Here is a 17500-nt window from a genome sequence, read left to right on the forward strand (position 1 = left end):
AGAAATTTTATTGTTATTGTTTAATCTCATTAAACTTAACATTATTCGAAAATAAGTACAATACGGGCCCCAATTACGCAAGAATTTGGTCGATCCATGGCCTCCCAGAACTGGAAAATCGCAGATTTCAATACACATCCCTTATGGGAATAATTCCATTAGGGCAAAGGCAAACGGCAACTTGCCCAGTCAAACTTTTTTAAGCTACCCATGTTCAATACTTTCTATGTACTATACTGTAAATTTTTCTGATATGAAATTGTTCTAAAAAGGCTTTAACAACTTGAAAAAGTTTAAAATTACACACAAGATGGTGAAAACTCCCACTCATAAACACTGCCACAGTTGGGTGCAAGTGTACTGTACGATAGCTTGTTTGTTTGTGTGGTGTTTTTACGTTGCATGGAACCAGTGGTTATTCAGCAACGGGACCAACGGCTTTACGTGACTTCCGAACCATGTCGAGAGTGAACTTCTATCACCAGAAATAAACATCTCTCACCCCTCAGCGGAATGCCAGAGAATCGAACTTGCGGCCACCGAGGTGGCAGGTCAAGACCATATCTATCACGCCAAAAAACCTTTTGGATGGAATTTCCTCTACCTATCCTCTGCCAAAAAACCTTCAAACTCCTCTATCTCATCCTCCATGAAGAGTTCTGCTGAAGGAAGGCTTTGTGCTTGGTTATGAGCACCTGTCTCAGTTTCTTTGTCCGTCACGTTCACTATCTAATCGTTTTCATCTAAATTTACTTATTCTATGATAAAAAATTGATGAAATTACAATTTCTTAAAAAGAAATTATAAAAATTCAAAATATAAGTTTCTTGAAAAGTTTAGATCGAACGATTCTCTCTCTCTCTCTCTAAAACACATCTGCTTCTCTGTTAATCACTTTTATTAATCATTTTCATCAAAATCTATTTCAACAATAGAACAAAATAAATTATCAAATGACAAAAGTTAGTCAAAACAAGTTAACCTAGACACAAAAATTCTTACTTCAAGTTCACCAAAGACGGATTTCAAATTGTCGACTGCTGCTAAAATGGAAGTTGCTCTTTCCTTCGTTTTTAACTTAAGGACAAGCTTTTTAGTTTCGAGAAAATAGGTCTTCCTCTTCGATTTCTAGGCAGATGCATACATGATGCGGATTATCGGAATACACTTCGCAGATCTGAATAATATGTATGGTGATGATGATGATACTGATCACTAATACACACTGCGCTATGATGTCACAAATGCGCGAGGATGAGCCTTTCATCTTAGCTAATGGCTGAGCAGAAGCCTTCAGAATACACTTCGCAGATCTGAATAATAACTATGGCGATGATGATGATCAAAATACACTTTGCAGATCTAAATAATACGTATGGCGATGATGATGATACCAATCATTCATACACACTACACTGTGACGTATCAAATACGTGAAGCGGAGCCTTCCCGTCTTAGCTAATGGCTGAGCAGGAAATCTTTCTCTCATGTACACCCCCCCCCCCCCCCCCAGATATCAGCAAACCCCCAACCCCACCCCACCTAAAATACTTGAAAAGACAATAGATTTGATACATTTGCAGCACGACTCCTGACTTTGAAGAATTCGCAGATACACAAAATCTATTTTTGAGAACTAGCAACTGCATAAAAGGCGAATCGCACAATTCAAACACACATAATTTGGGACCGGACTGTACTATGTTATGTACATATATAGCAGTACCTAAATTTCCTTCTTCTTCTCTAGATGCAGATACTTAGGTATATTTACCGATTGTTGATATTGTTTTATTGACATGTTGTAAACATAATATCATTGGTTCATTTTCTTTCAGTGAGCATTGTAATTCTCCCAAATGTAATTTGGTCTGGAGACCATTTATGTTCCATTGTATTACATAATTATTGAAAATATTATGTTAAGAGTGTTCAAGCATTAGTTTCTTGCTGTGGATTATCCATCTGCATTTTTTTTTTTTATTTACGACATTTATTTGTTTTTTCTTATAAGACATTGGTGTCCTATACACATACAGCCTTTTTTGTGTTCTCTAGACTAGTGGTTTCTTGGGTATTTTATAAAATTTTGTAAAGTGCTTGTTAAACTGTCTTTTATTATGTTTCTGTTTTTGTAGCATAATTCGATGAAACATTCATTACATCCACATGTGTTTTTATGTGTCCTCCTTTTTCATTTACTCTTGGTGCACCAATTACTGGTAGTGGAGTAATCACTTCTCCCTTCACATAATCATTTTTGTCTATGGTGCTCTCCTCTATCATTTCTTTATTGTTCTGGGTATTTGCATCCATTGCTTCTATTATTACTTTAGGAGACAAAGGTATGTTCATATCATTTTCTGGTTTGTTCACTTTTTTTGGATATTTGGTCTTTGCTCTAACAGATACCTCTCTAATAATTGTTGACATTTTGGTTTTGGGTGGAGTTCTCTCTAAAGGCCTCTTTTTATTTTTAGCTTCCAGCTCATTAAAACTATCTTGTAATGTTTCAGTGATACATGTATCATTTTCTTTTGTTTCCATTTCCCTTAATATCTCAAATGAATTTGAACATGTATTTGCACAAGTTCTTGGTTTCATGCTTATATTAGTTTCTTGTAAAGTTGTTATTTTTTCTTCTGATTTATCTATTAGGGGTTTGTTACTTAATTCCATTTTCGTTACATTCCTTGAGCTCACTGAAGTAGAGAACATTGCTTCCTAGTGGGATCATACATTCCTCTAACTCTCAACTCTAGTTTGGCTTCTCTTATTGGAATTCCTGATCTCTCTTGAAGGAATTTTAATTCTGTATTGTATACATAAAACATACACTCCTTACACCTAGTATGGTGATTTTGCCCACAGTTCACACATTTTGGTTCATCACACTTCCACTGCATGATATGTTCGTCAGATCCACAATGTGCACACATCGATATATTTCTGCAATTTTTCCATGTATGTCCATATTTACTACAGTTTTGGCACTGTAGTGGTTTTGGAACATATGGTCTCAGTTCTCTGTTTTGGCCCATGATATTAATTTTGAAAGGCAATTCCTGGCCTTCAAATTTCATTTTTGCTATTCTCAATGTATTTTCATTACTTTGTCTACTGGCTATACTGTATATTTCACAATCTTGCACTTTATTGTACCTTTTTTTTAAGGGAATCCAGCAAAGTACTCTTTTCTATTGGTGCCTCACTTTTAGGAAGTACTACAGTACCCTGTACACTGTTCATACAGACATGTTTTCTTATCTTTACCTTTATATTATCAATGATCTTTATGGCTAAATAATTTTCGGATTGGTTTTTTGTAGTGGTTTCTATTAACCACACCTGGTCTTTATTTGTCTAAATGACATTTCTGTGGTTGGGTGCCTACTTAACAAATAATTTTCCAATCTTAATGCAGATTCTTTTTGCCGGTTTCAAAGGTCAAGAACCTTGACCAACTTCCACTCCCAAAGAGGGAGTCGAAGTGAGTCAAGGTTGGGGCAATTCAATATTTACTTTTTCTTTATGGCTTGTATGGTATTAAAGTTTTAATACCAGCCTGCTCTTCATTACCTGGGATTTCTTTAGAATAGTCCATTGCCATGCTAGAAGTCGTAAGGATATTTGCTTGTTTTCCATATAACAAGAAGTAAATATTTCATCCAAGATGAGATCCCTCTCACCAAGGAGGCCCAACTGAGGAAGGAGCAATACTGTTACACTGTGGTAACTGCCCTGGAACACTCACCTGGATATATGCCAAACCCACAGTGCCTAAAGGGTCGTCAGTCCGTTGAGACCGGACCCAGCACTTTTGGCATGGCTTGACATAAAATTTCCCCTCACTCGACCACGTCAGGTACTTTAGTTTTACGGGCGGAGTGGCATGCCGTCCAACTCCACCCTCCATCAAGTTAAAAGGGCAGTGAAATCACTAGTCCAAAACCATGCCAAGGTCGTCAACGAAAGATGAAGAAGGGAAGGGGGAAAATTTTGAGGAGGAGTAAAGGAGTTAAAGGTCCCAATGTTCAGTTGAATCCTCAGCAGAGAGAGTAGTCATAAAAGGGCATACTCTCTCTGCAGTGGATCCCTAAGCCCCCCCACATCTCGTCAAGGAGTTTGGATCAGGGGGGTTAGAGAAGTAGTGCCATGGTGCACATTATATGCAGATGACAATGGTTGTGTTCAGAGAGGGAGGAGTTGGAGGGGAGGTTGGAGAGGAGGAGAGCAGCACTTGAGGAGAGAGGAATGAGAAGAAGCAGACCAAAAACCGAATGTGTGCCAGTATTACTGAGGATGGTGGAAATAGCATAAGACTGGATGGGGAAGAAATAGAGTACAGAAGTTCAAGTACTTGGGGTCCATATTAGAGAATAGTAGAAGAGTGGACCAAAAGGTGAAACACCGAATTCAGGCAGGATGGAACAACTGGAGGTCTGCATCAGAGGTCCTGTGTGACAAGAAGGTTTTCCTTTTGAAATTGAAGGGAAAGTTTCATAGGACAGTGGTCAGACTAGCTATGTTATATGGAACAGAAACAGCAAGTATGAGGAAAACAGAGGAGAAGAAGGTGGATATAGCAGAAATGAGAATGTTGAGATGGCTGTCAAGAGTAACAAGGGAAGACAGGATTAGAAATGAGTTTATAAGAGGATCGACAAAGGTAATTGAAATATCAAAGAAAATACAGGAGGGAAGGGTTCGATGGTATGGACACCTGTTACGAAGAGAGGAACATCATGTTGGAAGACATATGATGGAAATGGAAGTGTGGGGTAGAAGGAAGAAGGGAAAACCTAGAAAGAGATGGGGTGATTGTGTAGGGGAAGATTTGTTATGAATAGGTATTGACAAGAACGATGCACATGACAGAAATCGATGGAGACGACTCATTCATAACAGCGACCCCACATGAAAATGGGTTGAAGCTGGGAAGAAGTGTAGGCCAAACACACTTGATAGGACTGAGAGTATTACAAGAAAACCATCATCCCCACCTTATTCACATTATGGGCAAACCAGAATCAGACCCCCATGGAATCCGAGGTCCAGCCCTGCAGAATGATATATCAGATCCAAACATTACCGGGCAGTTGATGGTTCCAGCACAGTTCCACCATTTGGTTTTGGATATAACCCCAATCACAGCTATGAAATCTTTTCCTATTTGTCAGGTCCAATAGATTTTACAAAAAATGGAAAATTCCACAAAATTAGTCCAAAGAAATACATAATAATATATGAAACACTTGGACTCAAACCCGGGAACAATTCCTAGAGTTCATGAGCACCCGCTCACCACATCAAGGAGGGACTCGAGCAGGACTGCTCAAATAGCTGCAGAAGCTAGAAGGCATTGATAAGAACAGACTACTGTAAATAATGTAGATATCTATCATTGATAAGAAGAGGACTAGTGTAAATAATGTAGATATCTATCATTGATAAGAACAGGACTACTGTAAATAATGTAGATATTATCTTTACCTTTATATTATCAATGATCTTTATGGCTAAATAATTCTCGGATTGGTTTTTGTAGTGGTTTCTATTAACCACACCTGGTCTTTATTTGTCTAAATGACATTTCTGTGGTTGGGTGCCTACTTAACAAATAATTTTCCAATCTTAATGCAGATTCTTTTTGCCGGTTTCAAAGGTCAAGACAACCTTGACCAACTCCACTCCCAAAGAGGGAGTCGAAGTGAGTCAAGGTTGGGGCAATTCAATATTTACTTTTTCTTTATGGCTTGTATGGTATTAAAGTTTTAATACCAGCTTGCTCTTCATTACCTGGGATTTCTTTAGAATAGTCCATTGCCATGCTAGAAGTCGTAAGGATATTTGCTTGTTTTCCATATAACAAGAAGTAAATATTTCATCCAAGATGAGATCCCTCTCACCAAGGAGGCCCAACTGAGGAAGGAGCAATACTGTTACACTGTGGTAACTGCCCTGGAACACTCACCTGGATATATGCAAAACCCACAGTCCCTAAAGGGTCGTCAGTCCCGTTGAGACCGGGACCCAGCACTTTTGGCATGGCTTGACATAAAATTTCCCCTCACTCGACCACGTCAGGTACTTTAGTTTTACGGGCGGAGTGGCATGCCGTCCAACTCCACCCTCCATCAAGTTAAAAGGGCAGTGAAATCACTAGTCCAAAACCATGCCAAGGTCGTCAACGAAAGATGAAGAAGGGAAGGGGGAAAATTTTGAGGAGTAAAGGAGTTAAAGGTCCCAATGTTCAGTTGAATCCTCAGCAGAGAGAGTAGTCATAAAAGGGCATACTCTCTCTGCAGTGGATCCCTAAGCCCCCCCACATCTCGTCAAGGAGTTTGGATCAGGGGGGTTAGAGAAGTAGTGCCATGGTGCACATTATATGCAGATGACAATGGTTGTGTTCAGAGAGGGAGGAGTTGGAGGGGAGGTTGGAGAGGAGGAGAGCAGCACTTGAGGAGAGAGGAATGAGAAGAAGCAGACCAAAAACCGAATGTGTGCCAGTATTACTGAGGATGGTGGAAATAGCATAAGACTGGATGGGGAAGAAATAGAGTACAGAAGTTCAAGTACTTGGGGTCCATATTAGAGAATAGTAGAAGAGTGGACCAAAAGGTGAAACACCGAATTCAGGCAGGATGGAACAACTGGAGGTCTGCATCAGAGGTCCTGTGTGACAAGAAGGTTCCTTTGAAATTGAAGGGAAAGTTTCATAGGACAGTGGTCAGACTAGCTATGTTATATGGAACAGAAACAGCAAGTATGAGGAAAACAGAGGAGAAGAAGGTGGATATAGCAGAAATGAGAATGTTGAGATGGCTGTCAAGAGTAACAAGGGAAGATAGGATTAGAAATGAGTTTATAAGAGGATCGACAAAGGTAATTGAAATATCAAAGAAAATACAGGAGGGAAGAGGGTTCGATGGTATGGACACCTGTTACGAAGAGAGGAACATCATGTTGGAAGACATATGATGGAAATGGAAGTGTGGGGTAGAAGGAAGAAGGGAAAACCTAGAAAGAGATGGGGTGATTGTGTAGGGGAAGATTTGTTATGAATAGGTATTGACAAGAACGATGCACAGGACAGAAATCGATGGAGACGACTCATTCATAACAGCGACCCCACATGAAAATGGGTTGAAGCTGGGAAGAAGTGTAGGCCAAACACACTTGATAGGACTGAGAGTATTACAAGAAAACCATCATCCCCACCTTATTCACATTATGGGCAAACCAGAATCAGACCCCCATGGAATCCGAGGTCCAGCCCTGCAGAATGATATCTCAGATCCAAACATTACCGGGCAGTTGATGGTTCCAGCACAGTTCCACCATTTGGTTTTGGATATAACCCCAATCACAGCTATGAAATCTTTTCCTATTTGTCAGGTCCAATAGATTTTACAAAAAATGGAAAATTCCACAAAATTAGTCCAAAGAAATACATAATAATATATGAAACACTTGGACTCAAACCCGGGAACAATTCCTAGAGTTCATGAGCACCCGCTCACCACATCAAGGAGGGACTCGAGCAGGACTGCTCAAATAGCTGCAGAAGCTAGAAGGCATTGATAAGAACAGACTACTGTAAATAATGTAGATATCTATCATTGATAAGAAGAGGACTACTGTAAATAATGTAGATATCTATCATTGATAAGAACAGGACTACTGTAAATAATGTAGATATCTATAATTTTTTCTTGTGGGGTAGTAGTAAGTCGAAATTTCGACAAGTGAGATTGTACTTTAATGCAAGTTGTTGTGTAGTTTTGTGAGTTTTCCTTATTTACATAAAGTGGAAATGCATATTGTGTTGAAAGATATTGAATTTTGTTGTGTTTTTATTTAGTTGTGAAAAGCATTGTTTGGTTGTTTCATGTATTTAATTGTAAATATACACATTAATACTGCTTGAGTGAAAATAATCGGTCATCATTTGTTTGTGTATCTCAACTATGACGAGGCAGTCATAGTTGAGATACCATCCAAGGAAGATGCTTTTCTTGCAGATTCCTTTCATCTAAAAGCTATTTAGGGAAATTACTTTAGGAGATACGTATGCATATCTAAGTGTAAGGTAAATTTCTTGTGGTGTCCTTTAGATGAGGGTTGCGAAGTAGTGATCATGATAGCGCCAATCTCAGTCAATTCAAACTACAAATAGGAATCTCCCATTTGTATTAACAGTAAGTTTATATCTTTTATATATTCATTTTGTATACTAAGCAATGCAGCTTTAAGTGTTATTTAGAACATGAGTGAGATAACCTGGGTATAGTAGTATAAAACTTAAGCTACGATTATAGTAGTACATTTCAATTAGTTTTATGCTATACAATCTCTTAGGATTTGAAATGCTCTACTTATTTTGAGTGAGTTGGAATACTAGCATCATTCAACTATTTTCATTTCATCTTTACAAATGTGGAATAGTTTACCTAGTGCAGTTGTGGAATCTCCTGATCTCCAAATTTTCAAGTACAGTGGTCCTCCATATTTGCGGGGGATGCGTACCAGACACCACCGCGAATGTTTAGAATCCACAGATAGTTGGAACCCCTGCTGAAAATGGCATATTTTGATAGGTAAAACTCAAGAAAAACCCACTCAAAATTTTTATACCTGGTCTTTTAAATAGTTTTATTACGAAAAGTGCATTTTATGATGAAATTGATAAAAAAACTAGGAAATTCTGGATATTTCTCATAGAAAAATACAGCGAATAGGCGAATTTCTCACAAATAATGGGTAGATATGGTCCAGAGAGAAATCCATGAATCCATGAGTCCGCGAATCGGGAGAACACAAATAAGGGGAGCCCACTGTAAGAGAAATTTCATTCCTGATCTCTGCTGTTTTCTCCTGAATTTCAGGTCCATTGGTTTTATTTTCTATTTCCTCATTCTATTTATCTATTCACCCCCTTTCCCTATAAGTAATGTCTCTCCCTTTGGAGCCCTCTTGGGTGTACAATATGTTGATTGCCGTCCATAAGGGATTTCAGCTGAAGATTTAAAGAAATAAAAGCCACTCCTTATATTCACAAGAAAAGGAGAAAAATTAAATTATAAAATCACATCCATTACTCCTACCAGTAATGCTCATGGGACCATCATGCCCAACTGAATACATCTGACCTACACAAACCTTGTTTGTACAGAACCTAACACTTCTCTCTCTGCTTACCATAGATGACATAATGCAAAACAGACAAGCAAAATTCCATACTGGAGAAAATCAGCTGGTAAGTCAAAATTATTGCAGCTAATTCACACTGAATGCACAAGGAAATGGCATGAAGAATTCTGACAAGAATGTAAACATTCCAATACCACCTGGTGGAAAACAGGTGATGACAGTCCAGGTGGGTCAGCCAAGTGTTGTTGTCCTTTTGCTATTTTGAGTGTCCATCACATTTAACGATGTAAAGATGCAAGCTAACTTTAACAATAGTTAAAATTCCTCCCAATAATAATTTAGTGACCAACAAAAGATGTTAAGAACTGGTATGACAGTTACACCAGTAGTAGTAGTAGTAGTATTTATTTATTTTTTTTTTTTTCTAATGTGTGAGGTGGTGGCTGAATTGTATAATTACAATATTTGGACACACTGATCATAATATTAGTTGTACTGGTAGGCATATTTACCAACGAAAACTGCTTTAGTGTACCAACAATTTGGAATGTTTTACCTTTCAGCAAAGCTTTAGTCCTGAGGATGCTACTACAAAGTTGGACTTTTACTCTACATGGATAGGATCATGAGAAGTATTCCATAAAAACTCTTGAACACAACAAATGCACCCAATTCCCAGTAGGATGATACTGCAGTTATTATATATACCGTATATTTCCGCGTATAAGACAACCTTTAGATAAGATGAGGTAAAAGATCATGGCAAATTTTCATGAATTTATCTCATATCTGTAGTATAGGAAACTTCTATTTTACAAAACTGATTTTTTATTTGGATAAAAGTGATTATTTGCAAAAATTAAACTGTACAACTATATTTATAATAATGATGACTTAATTAAAGGTTGTTTTGCTTGTTGTATCCAACTATAAAGGTTGTTTTGCTTGTATCCAATTACAGTATTACTAATTGTCATTGTCACTGTATTACAGAATATAAACATCACCATGTACGTACATCATTTGCGTTTGATATTGTTTACATTCTCAAAATCTCAGCTGATTTGAGTACTATCGATATCTTCATTGTCATTATTTGTTAGAAGAGATATAATTCGGAGATACCTTTTATCGTAAATTATTGAAGTTTGGTTGAAAACGTGCACATATTACTTCGTTGTATAAGCATTAGGTGCGATTTCTCCAGTTCCAAACATCAGTTCCGCCTAGCCATTATTAGTTTTATATTCAGCCTCGGCTATAACCTGCAGCTTTAATTTACAAGTATTCATTCTTGAGACCTCCACTGCATGAGAGATGAACAAAAATGTATTTTATCTTTACTTATGGAAGCCACCATTGAGAATCGGCAGGGTTTAACAACTTGACAATTTTAACGGAGCTCTTAATAAACGCTCGATAGATACGGTAAAGATGTCAGCAATCAGCTGTTTCTCAATTTGGTTTGTGTCAATAAACAACAACAATAATCGATTCACCAGAATTATAAAAACCGGAATTTTTTTAGTGGAGCATGGAGGAGTATCATTAGTATTACAGTTGATGAGAGAGAGAGAGAGAGAGAGAGATGAGAGAGAGAGAGAGAGGAAGAGAGAGCGAGTAGAGAGAGAGAGAGAGAGAGAGAGAGAGAGAGAGAGAGAGAGAGAGAGAGAGAGAGAGAGAGAGAATATCGCCTTGGATAGGTTGTAAGTCAGATAATAGTTGTATTGAGAATAATGATAATTTTAATAAAACTTGATTTATTAAAATGATGTGCCATTTGCATTCTGGTTTTGTTTACATCTACAAATAATCAGCTGATATCATCACTGTCTTTAGTTCCCCTGGGTTAATAATGCTGATTCTATATCATGTTTTTCATACATCGCCTAAAAGGGAAATCATTGTTTTGTTTACGTTTCATTGCCATTCTCAAACAACCGCTAATAACAATACAATATTGAACGATAATTATCGTATACAATCATCGTTCATATGACTAAATTGTTCTAAATAGTTACAAAAAGTTTTGAGTGCTGCCTCACTTGATGTTCTCTGAGTTTTTGTTATAAAAGATAAAGGTTGCTGTGAGCACATCAGCGCAACCGTAACTCAATGTTTACATTTTCTTAGCTGGGATTTAGAATTCCTCCTGAAATAGGCTATTTGTTGAGGTGATATGCCAATAATATACAAGGTAAAAATGGTTTTATTACTTTATTACCAGTTTACTTCATGAAGTGAATCTTCAAGCATGTTGGTGGTTAGGCTATAGCACCAAGGCCGAGGTTAGCCTACCGATACACATCGTAAAATTCAAGGTTTGGTTTTTAGAATTGTAGTATAAGACGACCCCCATTTTTGTGGGTGAATTTTAAGATTTAAAAGTCGTCTTATACGCGGAAATATATGGTATACTTTAAAACCTTAAGCATGAACAGTTCAGCATAATGTACAGCAAAGAACAGTCAAATGCAGTGATATTTCATAACAAAAGCTCTAAAAAGTAAATAACCTGAAATTACTTACCATACGAACAGCACCACCCTTTCCTCGATTTTTTGTTAGAGTCAAGACCCGTACTTTATCACAGCCAAACTTCTTGCAGTATGCTAACCCAACTTTGGTGGTACCATCTTTGCTCCCATCATCCACAATTATCACTTCATATGTAAATTTACCTTCTGCTGCCTTCCGCTGATCTTCTAAGTACCCCAAGCATTCATCAAGCATTACAGGTACTGTGAGAATTCAAATAAATTAAGATAGTACTGCAAAAATGCCTTCTTAACAGAAAAAATGTCAGAGATAAATATTTAACTACAAATGACACAAAACTCAAAATTTACAGCTATGAAGAAAGTTTCACATAACTTTTGGAAAAATACAGTATACACTAATGTACTTACATCTTTTCTCTTCATTATAAGCAGGAATAATCACAGACAGTGACTTAGATGAGGTGTCTCTTATTGAGGGAAATTCACACTTCTCATTTGATGTAGCATCTAAGAAATACTTCTCTGAATCATAGGTTACAATGGTGGGATATGTTTCACTTTTCACATAAACAACAAAACATAACTGAAAATAGAAGAACAGAATTTGTAAGTGACACTATAGGAAAAATACCACATAAAGAGAGAGAAGGTATGCCACATACCTATGGACCTAAAGAAAGCATATGACAGGATACCAATTCAAGCTGTCAAAAGAGCACAAAAGAAGGGAGTATTAGAAAGACTCGTTTAGCTAAAAAAAAAAAAATGATAAGAGTATCACAAAAAATTTGAGATACATCCACGTGGATGTATAGCAAAGGTACTTTTCTACTGAACTTCTCAACAAAGGAAAAGATACAAAACAGTGAAGAGACAATGGCCATGGGAGCTTTTCTACTGAACTTCTCAACAAAGGAAAAGATACAAAACAGTGAAGAGACAATGGCCATGGGAAGCTACTACGCATAAACAGATGACCAAGTGGTAACAAGTCAGATAGAAGTCTTAAATTGTTCACAGACGTGGAATGGAATGGAGGGGAGAAAGTAAATCAATTCAGGCAAAAAGGACCATATAGATACTGTGATATAAGTGTGGAGGTGAACACTAGCATTGTATCTCATTTAAGAGATTGTCTAACAAAAGATGTTCAGGTCTGCAATAAATAATATATAAATTTTTGATGCTCAAAATGTCGGAGAAATTGGGATGAGAGAGTGGAGGAACATGAAGCTTGCATGCTCAGCCTTTCTTATCTGCCTCTGTCCTCTTCAGGTACCACATCGTAGTCTCATTTACACCAAAATGGCAGAATACAATTACATAACTCTTGCCTCCTTTTATTCTGTCCAGAAATTTTACCTTTCCATCAATCTCATGACCTTCTGGTGCTTCGGCTGGTTGCCAGAAATCTTAGAAGGGCCAGGGCATTTAGGAGGCATCTTAGGGCATGACTAAGAGTTATACAAAGATTAAAAATGACACACAAAGATATGCAAAGTAGTACACCAATATGCAGTCAAACAACAGAAGTGTATGCGGTGAACTTGTAGAGATGCAGGCTCCCGTAGCCCATCTACACAAGACAAACTTTTCAGAGTTATAGCCAATCATCACCAAAGGTACTACAGTCAATAAATGCTAGAGAAAATGAATGGCACTCATGAATTGGCTGCTTTGCAAACAACAGCCAATAGCATGTTGAGTATCATTGCGCTGGGTATATCAGTATCCCAAAACTCATTTTCCTATACACAGCTGCAGCTTCAATCAAAAGGCCTGTTACAATTTTACACTTTTTCACTATTTTTGTGGCGCCTTCACAAAAAACCAATAGATACAATACCATGTTCAGATTCCACAAACAACATATATATTACTAAGAATTATATAAAAATGAGTGACCAGCTTGTTACGTTAAGTTACTGAAACAGCCTTGCAACCGAGCGAGCGAGAGAGAGAGATTTTGAGAGAGAGAGAGAGACTCTCACGCATGCCGCTATGTCTCAAAGCGAATGAATAAGGTTCTCTCACCCCATAAACATATGGGCGATTAGTCTTTAGTTCAAGACGAAAACATATTACGTCATCTCTATAGGAATAGCTAATACAGGGCCTCTTTGATTGCTTTCACATATGGCTATGAATAAGGCTCCCTGTGTTTCGTTATAGGACCGACCGCGATGATAAAAAACTACGAACGTGTTTACATCGATAAAGAAATCCGCTGAGCTAAGACCTTCTCAAAGTGCGAAAACATCCTCTTCAAAAGGCTTATGAGCTTTCACTCCCTCTGTGTCTTACGTACTCCAAAATGAAAAGTGGGATTACTTAGCACAGGTTATCTTTAAATTTGGGAAATCTGAACACAGAAACAAACATTTCATAACATGATACAAAGGTTCTGATGTGAATTAATCATATTACCACCATTATAATTGCATTCCAAACTTACATTATAAGAAATGATATTGTAATGATACAATTAAGTTTGTTCATACTTACCTGGCAGATATATATATAGCTGTATTTTTCCAAATCCGACAGAAATTCAAACACTTACGACACACGCAGTGGGAGTCAGGTGGTTAGTACCCATTCCCGCCGCTGGGAGGCGGGTATCAGGAACCATTCCCATTTTCTATTCATAATTTTTATTTCCACTGTCTCCTGAGGGGAGGTGGGTGGGTACTTGATTATATATATCTGCCAGGTAAGTATGAACAAACTTAATTGTATCATTACAATATCATTTTGTTCATGAAACTTACCTGTCAGATATATATATAGCTGAATCCCACCTTTGGTGGTGGGAGTAGACAGAATAGAAGATTTTAGGAAACATATATATGCAGATAATTGATATCTTGGTTCCTTACCTGTTAGCATAGCTGACTTCGTGGTTACTGCCGCGTAAGTCTGCTTGTGCTACTAGAGTTGCCAGCAAGGTAGAGACCTATAAAACTGGTGCACTCCAGATGATCTGTCAACAGGGGCGAGACCACGACGTGAGTAGACCATTGACCATACAATGAGGGCAACGAAGTAAGTAAAACAAAACCACCTGGCGTAGCCTACCCCAAAAGTATCCCACTTAGACTAAGCTAATGGAAGGAGATCCGCCGCAGGCGGTCAACCCCACCAACACAACAAGTTAAAAACTCCCCTAACCATTAAAGGATAGGATGAGCGCTACCTCCTGCCCCCAAAACAGTGTCTGCAGCGACGTATGGTCCGAGCGAGTAACAATTTTCGTATGTTGCTTTCACCTCCCGCAGGTAGTGTGAAGCGAACACCGAATTGCTTCGCCAATAAGTGGCTCCCAAAATATCTTTGATTGCCATATTCTTGTGAAAAGCCACCGAAGTAGCAATAGCCCTCAACTCGTGGGCTTTCACTTTCAGAAGCTCCATGTCACTTTCACTACACTTTTCATGGGCTTCCTTAACCGTACTTCTTAAGAAGAACGCCAGTGCGTTCTTCGACACGGAAGATCTGGTTTTTCACAGAGCACCACAAGTTCTCCGAAGAGCCTCTGCATGCTCTGGTTTTCTGCAAATAAAACTTGAGAGCCCTGACAGGACACAGGACTCTCTCAGCTTCAGGTCCCACTAGCTCCGACAACCCTTTGATCTCGAACGTCCTCGGCCAAGGGTTGGAAGGGTTCACGTTCTTTGCTAAGAACGTAGGACTTAAGGAACAAACTGCACTATGATCCTTGAACCCAATGTGCTTGCTTATGACTTGAATTTCGCTAACCCTCTTCGCCGTCGCCAGAGCGGTTAGGAAAATGGTCTTCTTAGTAAGATTCCTAAGCGAAGCTAAATGGAGCGGTTCAAATTGACTCGACATGAGAAACTTAAGTACCACGTTCAAGTTCCACGATGGTACTTTCGGTTGGAGAACTTTCACAGTCTCAAATGATCTAATGAGATCATGAATGTCTCTATCATTCGCTAAGTCGAGTCCTCTATGCCTGAAGACCACAGAAAGCACGCTTCTGTAGCCTTTAATCGTGGGAACGGCTAGTTTCGCTTCTTTCCTAAGGTGAAGAAGGAAATCTGCTATCTGGCTCACAGAGGTTGAGGTGGAGGAAATGCCCTTCTTTCTGCACCAACTTCTAAAGACAGCCCACTTCGATTGGTAAACTGCGATTGAGGAGGGCCTCCTTGCGGTGGCAATCGCCGTTGCCACAGGTCTTGAAAAACCCCTCGCTCTGGCCAACTTCTTGATAGTCTGAACGCAGTCAGACTCAGAGCGGGGAGGTTTTTGTGGTACCTCTCGAAGTGGGGCTGTCTGAGTAGATCTCTTAGGGGCGGAGAGTCCTTGGAAAGTCTACCAGGAAGGACATCACCTCCATGAACCAGCGACCGCTGGCCAGAAGGGGGCGATGAGGGTCATCCTCGCTCCCTCTGATGCAGCGAACTTCCTCATCACTTCCCCGAGGATTTTGAATGGGGGAAAAACGTAAATGTCTAGTACCGACCAATTCCACAGTAGGGCGTCTACTGCCACTGCTCCCGGGTCCAGAACTGGGGAGCAATACAGCGGAAGTCTCTTCGTTCGGGAAGTTGCGAAAACGTCCACATGAGGAAGTCCCCACAGCGTCCATAGCGCCTGGCATACCTCCTGATGAAGGGTCCATTCTGTCGGCAGAAGCTGTCCTTGCCGACTGAGAAGGTCCGCTCGCAAGTTTTCCACGCCTGACACAAATCTTGTCAGAATCGTGACGTTTTGCGACTTCGCCCAAATCAGGATATTCTTCGCGATGGCAAACAGAAAAGGAGAGTGAGTTCCCCCCTGTTTCCTGAGGTATGCCAGGGCTGTGGTGTTGTCCGAGTTTATCTGAACCACTTTGTTGGAGACTTCCTCTTGGAAGAACCTTAGAGCAAGGTAAACCGCTGAAAGTTCTTTTAGATTGATGTGCCAGGACACCTGTTCCCCTCTCCAGGTGCCTGACACTTCTCTCCCTCCCAGTGTTGCTCCCCAACCCGTGGAGGACGCTCGGAGAACAACACTAGGTCGGGGTTCCGAAGCTTGAGCGAAAGTCCTTCCGCAAGCTTCTTTGGATCCAACCACCATTTGGGGTGCTTTTTCACTTCTTCCGTCAAAAACAAGACCTCTTCTAGATACCTGGTTTGGCGTGAACCAATTGCTTGAGAGGAAGAACTGAAGTGATCGGAGGTGCAACCTTCCCAGAGAAACAAACTTCTCCAGTGAGGAAATGGTCCCCAGCAGAATCATCCATTCCCTCACCGAGCATGTTTCCTTCCCTAGAAAGGCTGACACTTTGTCTAGGCATTGAAGTTGTCGCCCCTGGGACGGAAAAGCCCGAAAAGCCACTGAGTCCATCTGAATCCCAGATAGACTAAGGATTGAGAAGGAGTCAGATTCGACTTTTCGAGATTCACCAGAAGTCCCAGGGACCTCGCTAACGACAAAGTCGTGTGAAGGTCCTTCAGACACCGGTCTTGCGATGAGGCTCGAATAAGCCAGTCGTCTAGGTAGAGAGAGATCCTTATTTCCGCAAGATGGAGCCACCTCGCAACGTTCTTCATAAGAACGGTGAACACCATCGGCGCCGTGCTGAGACCGAAGCAGAGTGCCCTGAACTGGAATACCTTCCCTTTCAGGACAAACCGCAGGTATTTTCTTGATCGGGGATGGATGGGGATGTGAAAGTATGCGTCCTGAAGGTCTGATGAGACCATCCAATCCCCCGGTCTTAAGGCTGCAAGCACGGATTGAGGTGTCTCCATCTTGAACTTCTGCTTGGTAACGAAGCGATTTAGACTGCTGACATCCAGAACGGGGCGCCACCCCCTGACTGCTTCGCACTAGGAACA

At 39.7% G+C, this 17500-nt stretch overlaps 1 protein-coding gene across 1 annotated transcript in view; it reads right to left on the bottom strand.

The window, feature by feature from the left end:
* LOC135220544 (dolichyl-phosphate beta-glucosyltransferase-like) overlaps positions 1–17500 on the bottom strand; it is a 118748-nt gene that overhangs the window by 58995 nt on the left and 42253 nt on the right. Inside the window, exons 3-4 of the mRNA XM_064257734.1 lie at positions 12063–12237; positions 11683–11894 (exon numbers count right to left, since the gene is read on the bottom strand). Coding sequence (XP_064113804.1) covers positions 11683–11894; positions 12063–12237 — 387 coding nt within the window. The remainder of the gene's footprint in view (positions 1–11682; positions 11895–12062; positions 12238–17500) is intronic.

The sequence above is a fragment of the Macrobrachium nipponense genome, chromosome 2 (genome assembly GCF_015104395.2).
Source record: "Macrobrachium nipponense isolate FS-2020 chromosome 2, ASM1510439v2, whole genome shotgun sequence".
Taxonomy (NCBI): Eukaryota; Metazoa; Arthropoda; class Malacostraca; order Decapoda; family Palaemonidae; genus Macrobrachium; species Macrobrachium nipponense.